General features: G+C 46.1%; 1 protein-coding gene across 11 annotated transcripts in view; it reads left to right on the top strand.

Moving 5' to 3' along the window:
* Positions 1 to 2,113: 2,113 nt before the first annotated feature.
* Positions 2,114 to 12,561, top strand: part of Dzip1l (DAZ interacting zinc finger protein 1 like) — a 40,969-nt gene continuing 30,521 nt past the window's right edge. Inside the window, exons 1-3 of one of the 11 annotated variants that reach the window (XM_076576904.1) lie at positions 2,295 to 2,423; positions 5,128 to 5,239; positions 11,842 to 11,966. Coding sequence is in view for 2 of the 11 variants with exons in the window: in XM_076576900.1 (XP_076433015.1) it covers positions 8,586 to 8,588 (3 nt within the window). In the remaining 9 variants the exon portion in view is untranslated. The other 10 variants (XM_076576905.1, XM_076576906.1, XR_013052902.1 and 7 more) reach the window with 10 other exon arrangements.

Here is a 12,561-nt window from a genome sequence, read left to right on the forward strand (position 1 = left end):
TCCAGTGTCACCTTCTATCCTGCAATCTGAATGTAGAACTCCCAGGTACCTCTCCAGCACCGTGTCTGCCTACTTGCTGTCATGATTCCTACCATGATGACAATGGACTAAACCTCTGAACTGTAAGCCAACACCAATTCAATGTTTTCCTTTATAAGAGTTGCTGTGGTCATGGTGTGTCAAGATGATCTTCATAGCAATAGAAACCCTAAGACACCCTGTACATGGAATCATACGACTCTTTACTTTTATGACTAGCTTGTTTACTTTGCATATCTGCTAGCTTTTGGTCAATATAAAACCAGTATATAAAAAAGCAGGTTTATTTTGGCTCACAGTTCTAGAGGTTTCAATAGGGGGCAGAGTTGTTTGCCCCATTGCTTAGGCTTGTGGTAGGTAATATATCATAGCAGAGTGAAATCTCTTACTCCATGCCAGTAAAGCAGGAACTGGGATCTCACTATCATGTTCAAGGTCTATACCTAATACCTTGAAGTCCATCTGCTAGGTTCTATCTCTTAAATGTCCCACCAGCTCTCAGTAGTATCATGTTAGGGACCAAGGCTTTACCACATGGACCTTTGGTGCGGGGCACTAAACCAAACAATAGCAGTGATGTTATTATGAATGGGGACTCTAGGGAGTGTAATATTAGGTCATGAATCCTAACCATGACCTCACAGCTGGATTCAGTGCCTTTATAGAAGAGTCTTCAGAGGACGACTAGAGTCTTCCATGAGTCTATCAGGAAATAGATGCTCAGCAAAGATGGAGTCTGCTCATGCCTTGATCTTAGACTTCCTAGCTTCCTGTTCAGTCTGTAGTATTTTATTGTAGTAGTCTGAATGGAGTAAAATAAAGCTGATTCATGTTATAACATGCTATAACACATGCCAGTACTTCCTTCCACTTTAAGGGTAAATGATATTCCATTATATGTATAAACCATGTGTTGCTTATCCAATTAGCTGTCAATGGGCACTTGGATTTTTTCCACATTTTGACTGTTGTAAATAACGCTATTATTTTATTTTACATTCTCTCTCTCTCTCTCTCTCTCTCTCTCTCTCTCTCTCTCTCTCTCTCTCTCTCTCTCTCTCTCTCTCCCCCTTTAAGGAGTTGTTTCTTCCCTTCCACTGTGTGGGTTACAGGAATTCAACTCAGGACATCAGGCTTGGGGACAAAGCCCTTTCCCTGCTGGGCCATCTTGCCAGCTGGATAGTGCTATTTTGAACACCAGTGTCCCATGACCAAGGCAACTATTTACAAAGAATCGTATTTAATCACGAGCCTAACAGTTTTCCGAGGCTTAGTCCATTATCATCACAGAGGGGATGGTGCCAGGCAGGCATAATGCTGGAGAAGTAGCTGAGAGATACATCCCGATCTGTACGATGAGAGAAAGAGAGACTGGATCTGGCATGGGTTTTTTGAAACTTCAGAGCCCACCCCCGAGTGACACACTTCCTCCAACAAGGCCACACCTACTCCGGCAAGGCCACACCCCCAATCCTTCTAATCCTTTCAAACAGTGCCACTCCCTAGTGACCAAGCATTAAAATATATAAGCCTATGGGAGCCATTCTAATTCAAGACACCACAACATGTTAATTGCTGGATCATACAGCAACCCAAAGTAACTTCTCCTCGGAGTCACCATTTTGTTTTCCACAGCAGTAATACCATTTTGTATTCCCATCAACAACGCACAGAAATTTGAGTTTCTCCCCACCTTTGCCAGCACTTATTTCCAGTACTTTCATCTTTGCTGTCCCAAAATGTAGAGCTTGGCGTATTGAAGCCTTGGTGAGAGAAGGCCCTAAAACACAACAAAACCTCCCAGAACTTAAAAGTAATGAGAACCAACGAAAAGGCAGCAGGACCCATAATCAGGAGAGAGAAAATAATTCCCTCCAACTTCTGCCCCGGCTTTCTGGGATCTGCATAAGGGATCTGGAAATGATTGCCATCTGATCAAACGGAGCACTCTCGAAGTGTCTCCTTATGTGGGCCTTGGCAATAAACGCTTTAGTTTGGCGGGCTTACAGAGATGCCTGCCGAGCAGCAGCCGCTGGCCTAGTTTACCGGACAGTGGCTGCATCCTGCCATGGGTGAGATGTGGAAGAGAAGAGAGGGAGACGAAGGTGTCTGTCCTGCCGCTCATCAAGGCCTGGGAACTTAGATGCTGGATTTTCTTAGCGGAGTCAAAGAGGCATTCCCTCCTTCTTCCATCCCCTACAGCTCTAAAAATAGCTGTTCCGGGGCGCTGCGGAGAGGCTCCGCCTCTGCTGGGGGTGGGGGTGGGAGGCAGTGCAGACCCTGGGCCCTGAGCCTCTAGCGTGGAGAGGCGTGCGGGATCCTTGCATTCGGCTAATAGTGTCCGCCTGGCTGGCAGCATCCTCGGGCTGCACTGCGGAGATGGGGTGAGTCTGGACCTGTGGGTGGGGTGAGGACGTGGCACCTTCCCCAGACCTCCAGTCTTCAGCCCCTGCTCCGAGTGACCCCCAGGGTGATCGAGGCCTCCCCGGAAAACTATGCCTGGAATCTAGCCGGGAGCCGCGGGAGGGAGCGCGGTTCCAGGCGGAGTTACTCCGCCGCTGCGCGCGCAGGTTAAACATTAGTGGCTGCGGTCACCCAGCCAAGGGACCGAGCTGCGTGGCCCAGGGTGCTTCACGACGTCTCCTTCCCTACGCCTCCATCCCAGCGGCCTCGGATTGTTCTGGACTGAGGTACCCTGCTGGCGAAGGGCTGGCATGCTTGGAGATGCGGAATGAGATGACTGACACCCAGGCCCCTTCCACATCCCCCCCCCCCCCCGCCCCTTCTTCGGGAGAGTGGTCTTGGGAATGGAGTTTGAAAACAGTAAAGTGATCTAAGGGGACAATGATCTGAGTTCTGTAGAGAAGGGGGCAGGGGCGGGGGCGGGGTGGGTTTCTAACAAGATGATTTTTAAACAAATATTGGCATCTCTAGCTCCTTCACTTCCGGTCCCGGGCTGAAGTTTAGCAGGAGCACAGCGTTAGGATCAGAGGTGGATGTGATTAGAAGTCCATGGGAGACTGGGTAGGTACAGGGCAAGAGTTTAAGAGGTAGGAACAAAGGACAGGGCTTGGGTAGGACTGCCTTTAGAGAGGATCCTGAAGGGCCCAGGGCCTGTGCTGTCCTGGCCAGCTCTCCAGGAATTGGTTTCTGGCAGGATTAGGTGAGGCCTAGTGAGTGTGAGATGTTCCAAACCTGCCTCCTCCATCCTCCTGTGAGGAAGTGTGTCTACTGAGCAAGATGGTTCCTGCCTCCTCCTTCCTTCCCCAAGGTGTGGTATGGCATGTGAAAACAACAATTTTGCTCAGAGGTTGTCCGGCTGCCAACACCCAGCACCTGGAGACATCATCTCCCCACTGTGGGTTCAGATGCATGTCTCAGGTTGGAGGCAGAACCTCTTTGTGCGGCTGGGCTTGCGGGTTCTGCCTGGGAGCTGAACTTTTGTTAGAAAGTTAAGTGTGCTACCCAGAACACCAAGTGGAGAAGGGGAGCACTTGGTGGGCAGTTCTGAATGTCCTGTGGCCACTTTGCAGAAAGGGGCAGTTGTGGCCAACAAGGTTGACCAGTGACCACTTTCCTCTCACCAGGCCTGGCAATTCCAGTGAGGAGTCTGGCCCAGACGAAAGATGGAGAATTCTGTTAGGAAGCAACAACGCTTTAATAGACAAGGAACACTGGTACAGTCTGTCTGTCAGTTTTCTTTCTGGTGATGTGAAACAGGTTTTGTTTGTTTTTGACACTTCTGTACCTGGGATAGGTCAATGTCAGGCCTATTCCTCTTCTCTGAGATACTCTCAAGAGGCATCAGTTACGGCTCCACCTACATTTTTATTATTTATTTACTTATTTTGAGCTGAGGATTGAACCCAGGGCCTTGCTCTACCACTGAGGTAAATGTGTGTGATAAACATTCACAATAGCTTTTATAAATGTTATTTTTTCTTAATTCTTTGAGAATCTCTTACACGCATTCTGATCATACTCCCTCACCCTCTCCACCCTCATTTCCCTACCTGCCCATCTTGTGAGTAGGGCATGCCCTGGAGCATGGTTGACCTACCAGGGGTCATGTGTACAAGGCCCTGCATTGGGTCCCCACCAGCACACCACACCATACAAGCTGTTAAGAGGAACTCATTTTAAAGTTGCTGGGCAGAGATGGGCAGCCACAAGGGAGATCTTTGTGCCTCCAGGAGTGAATCTCTCTTTTGCTGCTTGGAAGTTCTGAGCATGGATGCAGCCCTGAGACCTGTTTTTAATGTTTAAGAAAACATTTATTTAAATAAACCGAGAAACTCGGAGCTCTAGACTGAGGTCTGTACTGCTCTGCAGTCCTTCCCATCAGGGGCTCTAGCGCTCCCTTGCCTCTGGTGTGTGGAGAGCCTGTTTGCAAACTGTGGGAAGGTTTCCTTGGCAGCCATGACAATTAGCACTAATGACAAGCCTGGAGTTCCCCAGGGCAGGCACTGTGAAGTTAGCTTGGAAGCTAGGGCAAGTTGGTAAATGATTGCCCACAGCCCCTTAGAAGCCTGGCACTTCCTGAACTTTCTTCTTGGTTTCATTTTTGAGGAAGGAAAAGAGACAGTAAGATGTGTAGATGCAGTGTCAATGAAAAAGAGCATTAGATGTTTGGGCAATTTTGTGAATACTCTCTTTGGTAGAAGAGCCGTCCAGCTTCCAGGATTTGTTTTCTTACAGAGCCGCTGGCTTGGGAGGCAGTAAACACCGCTGCAGGGTTTGTTTGTTTTTTTAAACATTGAGTGTGGAATTGCTACGGGGAAATGAACGCTCTCACAGTGGAGCAAGCTTGAAATACTAGCATAAACCTCCGTTTGGATCATGGGGGTAAAGTAGGATTGGGGAGTTTCCCCGAACCCCGTCAAAAAACGTGTAGATACAGGTAACACAGCCTCAGATTTCCTAATGACGGTGAATCATCTCTCCCTCGCGTTTCTGTTCCCAGATGTGGGAAAACAGTCTGCTGTAGCTCAGTCTGGAGAAGGCCCGAGTCGCTGTCCCTGGGGTGTGCTGTTTCTTGGTAACCAGCTACATGCTCAAGTGGCTTTGTCTTCTGCTTATCCTTACCAGGAAGCAGGCTTTGGAGCTGAGGTACGTTGAGGATTTAAGGTCTCCAGCACTGACCCTGTCATGATTTGCTGTGAACCCTGGCAGCCCTTCCATTCTGCTCAAGAAATCTCAGGTACTGTGTTTCCACAGTGAAAAATAATCTGTTGTATCATTTGTATGACACCACTGCCATCATTATTGGGAGGTTGTTTGGTGTAATTCGGATTTGTGGGGTCAGACAGAAATAGCACCTGGCATGAAGGTGCTTGATAAATAATGGCTATAACCATCAGACCACCATCTGTATGGATTCTCATTATTTCTAGTCTACCTTTTGAAGCCAGAACCCTCAGACTGCTAAGAACCAGACTTCTAGAGTCATAGAACGAGATAAGAGTGATACTTTTAGGGGTGCAGTAAAACCTCATGAACCGAGAACTCTACTTCAGAATTGTATGTAAGCAGAGTGGGGTCTCCCCTCACAGTGTTTATGAAGTTTGCTTAGAATGTAAAAAGAAAGATTTGAGAGATACTAGGAGAGCATGCTGTGAAGCTGGATCTTGACGGCCATGCTGGACACTAGGAGGGCTCACTGATGTGCCTGAGCCCACCCACGAGAGCCGAGCCTTTAGTAGCCAGTGGGATCCATCTGTGACTGCAGGTGGTCAGCTGTCTAACAATACTACACTGTGACTGCATTTCCCCATAGTGAGTCCGAAGGAAAGACGGATAACTCATTTGTCCCGTTGATTCTAACTCTTGGTGTCCCTAGCCTCATTTCCCCAGAACCCCATGAACAGGGAATTTTGAGGCAAATAATATAAGGCTTTGGTAGTTTTGTTCAGTTTAATAGCCACCAGGAAGTGGGTCAGAGACTGAGGTGCAGTAGACAAGAATAAGGCAGTGTGCACCCCCTGAAACTCTCAGACATGGGGGAGCAAGCAGGGAAGAACACAGCCGTGTCTTGGTGTGGACCCCTTCTTGGATCCTACCCTGACACTTAACCACTCTCTAGGGTAAGTTCTGCATATTTCTCTGGCTTTTCGGAGAATAAACTCTGGAGCCAGACACTGTAATTAGGTGATTGTGGGAAAATCATTCCTTTCCTTATTCACTCCCCCAGTTTCTCCATCTGTGTAATGGGTTGCTGTGAGAATAAATGGGGAAAATATATGTAAAACCTTAGAACTGTACATGGAATTGAGAGATGTTCACTTTCCCCCTTTCATTTCTTCCTCCCCCTCTCCTCTTCCCCTTCCTTCATCATGGAGGGAACCATTGTCTGGGATCCCATGTATTCCGAATTGTAGTGCCTGGCTCTTTGCAAGGGCTTGGGAGTCATTTGCTGGCATGGACCAGACTGAATACTTAGTGCTCTGGATTCCCAGAGAAGAGCCAGGAAATTTGGACTCTGGCCTAGAAGGGATTTCTGGTGACAGTCAAGATGAGCAGAGTCTTGAAGCATGTGTCCATCTTGAGCAGGAACAGAAGGAAGTGACAGAGGGTAATCTATCCTGAGAGGCTGCAGAAACAGTGGCTGAGAGCCCAGGCTGGAGTTGAGCTGCTTGGATTTGAATCCGGCTTCTGGACCTTGGACAAACATCTTTATTCTCCATGACTCAAAATGTGATGGCAGCTCTTGAGGAATTTTTTTAAATACATTTTTATTTTATGTGTATGAGTGTTTGCCTGCATGTATGTATGTCTACCACATTCTTTTTTAAGACATAATAATATATTTTATTATTATTATTATTACTATTATTTTGATTTTTCAAGACAGGGTTTCTCTGTGTAGTTTTGCGCCTTTCCTGGATCTCGCTTTGTAGGCCAGGCTGGCCTCGAACTCACAGAGATCCACCTGCCTCTGCCTCCCGTGTGCTGTTATTAAAGGCGTGCGCCACCACCGCCCGGCTATTTTTTATTTATTTTTGAGACCATCTCAAAAATAGTCATCTCACATTCACTATGCAACTGAGGATGATCTTGAACTCCTATCTTACCTCTCTCAAGTGTAGATATTACCACATTTGACTTACGTAAGTTCTTTTTGGGTATACCACATTCTTGCCTGGTGCCTACAGAGGCCAGAAGAGGGCTTCAGATTCCCTGGAACTGGAGTTATAGACAGTTGTGAGTTGTCGTGTGGGTGCTGAAAATAGAACCCGGGTCCTCTGTAAGAGCAGCCGTCCTCTTAACTGCTGAGCCATCGCTCTAGTCCCTAGAAATTGTTTTGAGAAACATTCTCCCCATTGCCATAATCCTCAGCATTCCACTGTAGAGGTTGTCTTTCTCTACTGCTCTCTGCCTTATTTGTTGGTGTGTGTGTGTGTGTGTGTGTGTGTGTGTGTGTGTGTGTGTGTGTGTGATGTAGAGGAGGGGGCAGGACATGCACATGGAGATCAGAGGAAAACTTGGTGGAGTCAGTTCTCTCCTCCCACATCTATGTGGGTCCCAGGGATGTAACTCGGGTCGTTAGAATTATGAGGCATGTCCTTTACCTGATGAACCAACCGTCTTGTGGGCTCTCCACCTGGGTTATTGAGGGTCTCTTGCTGAACCCAGAGCTCACTGATTGGCTAAATTGGCTGGCCACTGAATTCCAGGGATCTGCCTGTGTTTGTCGCCTACCTGGTGCTAGGGTTACTTGTACGTGCCATCATGCTTGGCTTTTATGTGGGTTCTGGGGAATGCAAATGTAGGTCTTTATGCTTCTGGGGGCAGATACCTTTCAAGTAGGCTGGCTCCCAGCCCTGGTCCTGGGTTCTAACATGTTCTCAGGTGATAAACTAGGAGCTGACCCAGGGAGCGGAGGACTCTGAGAACCACAGCTTTATTGAGTTTCAGACACTGAGGCAGAGAATCAGTTTGTCATGAAGCATGTGCTGAGGTTTCTGTCTTACCTGGCATTTCATGTATTTAATGCTACTTTTCTGACACTGTTGGAACTTGGGTTTGAAATCTGAGCAGTTTGGAAGAGTTGGATCCAAAAGTCACAAGAGGCAGAAAGGACCTGAGCAAAGAAATTTGGGGGTAGCCCAAGGCTCAGTCAAGAGCAGAGTAGCTGAAACAGTGGGTATATGGACTCATCCTCAGGAACATGCAATGAGACATAGGCCGGGGGTGAACAGTGGATGAATGTAGGGGGCACCCACACCTCTGCCTTAAAGGCAAAAGAATATCATTGCTGAATGGGTAGGCTGGCAGGAGGAGAGAGAGAGAGAGAGAGAGAGAGAGAGAGAGCGCTGGTGATGGAGAGCTGTGGCCTTGTCACTAGAGAGATGACTGTTGGCTAAGACGGGAGGCCAAAACTTAAATAGTTAAAGAGTGAGCTTCTCAGGCCTGGGAGGACAGGAAGCAGGTGTCCTATTACCCTTGTGCACAGGACGCCTGGTAACCTGCTGTTGCTCAGAGGCAGGGCTTGTTGTGAGCAGTCGTCTCGGAGGCTCTGGTAGTGAGGCTGCAGCTTGGAGCTAAGCATGGTGAGTACCATGTCACACAACTCCTGTTTTGCTTGCAACCTGGCGTATCGAATAGGGTAGAAAATATACCGATCATGGCGGGATGCTTATGCTGGATGGTGTTGTTTTTGGAAGAGTATCTGAGAAATGAAGGAGAGGAGTTGAAACTGAAGAGCTAAGCTCAGGACATCCTATGGCCAGTCTGAGGATCAACCAAAGAGGTCTGCAGCCAGCACAGTGGCAGCAAGGAGCCACACACTGAACCCCAAGGTGGTGTGGTTAATACAGCACACACTATTCACAATGCTAGCAGCTGGGCTAAGCCCAAAGAGGTATACAGTAAACAAGAGGACACTTTGTGAACAAATGAATTAGAGGCTTAAGGGAAAAGGGGTGAGCCTCTAGTTAAAGTAAAACTTCAAGAAGAGAGCCTTACCACAGTTGACTAGTTCAGGTCCACAAACGTTGGAGGGTCATGAATGTGTCGCTGCAATTCAGCCTGTTTCCCTTGTTGAGACAGACCAGACATTTTGTCCAGACTTCCGGTTTGTGGAATTGGCATAATGGTACTGTATCTGAAGGGAGCAGGCAAAATCATCTTGGCCTGTGTGCTGCCATTTTGACTTCAGACTTCATTTTACCTGTAGGGTGAAATAAATTTCAGGTTCCCAAGCCCTAGGGGAGCTGAGAACTTTCCAATGGCTGATCAACTTCCTCCCTAAACCATAGAAATAGTGGTTATGCATCTTTAGTTCTCTAGAAACATGGCTGGTCCTAACAACAGAAAGAACCTGCCTTACTGAGTTCGGGACTCCAGGCCAGGGGACGGACCCATATCTAGGGTGGGGCTTCCCTCCTGGCTTAATACTCTCTGGAAACGCCTGTTAGACAAGCTGAGAGGTGTGTCTCCTAGGTGACTCCAAACCCAGTCAAATTGACAAGGAAGATAAACTTTTCTTCTCTGCCTTTGGATTGCATTTCAATGACTGGATCACACAGGCTGGGAAGAACTTGATAAATGGGGAACTGTGTACCTTTTCTCATCTTAGACTGTCAGTCTGCAAGGGTGGAAACTGTATTATTATTTTTTTTTTTTTAGTTAAAAAAAAAATAAAAGTAATAGGTAATGGTGGGAAGAACTTTGAATAGCATAGAGAAGTGAAAACTAAAAAAACAAAACAAAACAAAACAAAAATCTAACAGCCACTTTCATTTCCTATAAGTAGTCGGTGCCAATAGCTTTTAAAGGCTGTTTTAGAAAGTCTGTGATTATGAAATCAGGCATGTAAATGAATCTTGTGACTAACAAGCGTGCACATTTTACATAATCAGAACAGGTATAAATCACTCCGGTAGACATTGTATAAGGCTCCTCTATCTATCTAACCACCTGCTGTTTGTCATCCATCTATCCATTTATTTATCCCATGGTCTCATTTTTGTCTTTTAGACAGCCATCCCAATGAGATCTATAGCTATGCATTTTTTTGAGTTATTATTAAATGTGATTGTATTAATAGTAAACCAGAAATAAAGGCATATACATGTATGTGTGTAGATGTGCACATATGAAGCCATTATTCCCTATTGGGAATAATAATAATACTGTCTTGCCCTTGTAACAACAGAGTATTTTGTTGTATAGAAATACCATTTGTATCCCACATTGTACTTTGCATTCTTTTTTCTTTTTTTTGGTTTTTCCAGACAGGGTTTCTCTGTGTAGCCTTGGCTGTCCTGGCACTTGTTCTATAGACCAGGCAGGTCTTGAACTCAGAGATCTGCCTGCCTCTGACTTCTGAGCTGGGATTAAAGGTGTGCACCATCACTACCTGCTGTACTTTGCTTTCTTATGTATTTTCTTGTACATTACTTTTATAAATAATATTGCAATGGCAATTTTTCACAGGTACCTTTGTGCAGATGAGTTTGTCTATAGAGTAAATTTTAATTCACCTTTTTATTAAGAATTTCTCTGTGTGTGTGTGTGTGTGTGTGTGTGTGTGTGTGTGTGTATGCTTTGTGTATGCAAGGTAGGTACTTTACCACTGAGCTGCAGCCCCAGGCTTCTGCCCCTCTAGAGTATTTTTTGACAATTACTCAGGCTGGCCTTGAACTTACTCTATAGTATAGGCAGGTCTTGAACTCTTGATCATCCTGACTCAACCTCCCAAGTATCTGGGATTGTAGGTCCTCATGCATCAGGCCTGTCTTTAAGAAATGATTTTTTTTTCCAAAAATTTAATTTTTCTCTAAGTACTGGAGATCAAATCCAGGGTTTTATGAATGCTAAGCAGTCACTTTACTACTGAACTGCATTCCAGCCATAGTTATAATAATAATGATGGTGATGATGATGATATTTCTCCTCCTTCTTCTTGTTTTTTTGAGACAGATTTCTCAAAATCTGTGTAACAACCCTGGCTGTTCTGGAACTCAATCTGTAGACCAGGCTGGCCTTGAACTCACAGAGATCTGCCTACCTCTATCTCCCAAGTGCTGGAATTAAAGGCATGTACCACCACCTCTTGGCTTATAATTCTTTTTTTTTTTTTTTTTTTGTTTTTGTTTTTGTTTTTTTGTTTTTCAAGACAGGGTTTCTCTGTGTAGCTTTGCGCCTTTTCCTGGAGCTCACTTGGTAGCCTAGGCTGGCCTCGAACTCACAGAGATCCACCTGGCTCTGCCTCCCGAGTGCTGGGATTAAAGGCGTGCGCCACCACCGCCCGGCGGCTTATAATTCTTACTAGTAATGTATTAATTTTAAATTCCCATTGATATTGTCAAATTACTGTTCAAAGAGAAATTATATGCCTACCATCTTAGTTTGGGTTTCTATTGCTGTAATAAAACACTATAATAGCCGGGCGGTGGTGGCGCACGCCTTTAATCCCAGCACTCGGGAGGCAGAGGCAGGCGGATCTCTGTGAGTTCGAGGCCAGCCTGGTCTCCAAAGAAAGTTCCAGGCAAGGCACAAAGCTACACAGAGAAACCCTGTCTCGAAAAACCAAAAAAAAAATAAAAATAAAAATAAATAAATAAAAAAATAAAATAAAATAAAACAAAACACTATAATAAAAAACAACTTGCGGAGAAAAGGGTTTATTTTGGCTTACAACTCTCAGGTCACATGCCATCATTAAAAGGAAGTCACTAAATGAAGTCAGTTCCTCAAGGCAGGAACCTCGAGGCAGGAACTGGAGCAGAAGCCATGGAGGAACGCTGCTTACTGGCTTGCTCCTATAGCTTGCTCAGTTTGTTTTCTTATTCACTCCAGGACCACATGCCCAGAAGTAGCACCGCCCACAGTGGGTTGGCCCCTCCCACAGCAATCATCAATTAAGAAAATGCCCCACACGCCTGCACGCCGCCTGATCTTATGGAGGCATGTCCTAACTGCAGGTGATTCTAGCTTGTGGCAATTTGATAAAAAGCTGGCAAATATACCTACCGAGAGTACAGGAAATAGAATCCTAGTCTTTTGGAAAAACGAAAACAAAGCTCTTTTCTCTAACCTGTTAATGGGCGTGGAGTGAAGCTCCCCATTAGAGCATTTGCCTGGCACGCCTAAGGCCCTGTGTGTAATCCTCAGTGCAGGAAAAAAAAGGCAACAAATAAGCAATCAGGCCACCATAGACTGGGCATACATTGTGCAGAGACATAGCGGCTTCCCCCTGGCTGGGCTGGACCTTATTTCACTTACAGTCCACCAGAAAGAACTCGGTCACACGATCACACTTTACTGCAGGAAAAACTGGGAAATGTAGTCCAGACATGTGCTACTAGAATGTGGTGTAACACAAGGCACTGTTGTGGTCATTAGGTGTCTCTGCCATTCCGGGAGAGTTGTTGGACTTTATCCCAAGTAACTGTTGTGTTGCCCTTGTACACTTGACCGAATTCTTTGCCAGGCACTACTGCAGTGGTTCTGTAGGGGGTTCCTGAGGACCCCACCAGGTGCCAGGCAGCAGGCTGGGTGTGTCACTGGCCTCCTTCG

Source organism: Peromyscus maniculatus, chromosome 7 (genome assembly GCF_049852395.1).
Source record: "Peromyscus maniculatus bairdii isolate BWxNUB_F1_BW_parent chromosome 7, HU_Pman_BW_mat_3.1, whole genome shotgun sequence".
Taxonomy (NCBI): Eukaryota; Metazoa; Chordata; class Mammalia; order Rodentia; family Cricetidae; genus Peromyscus; species Peromyscus maniculatus.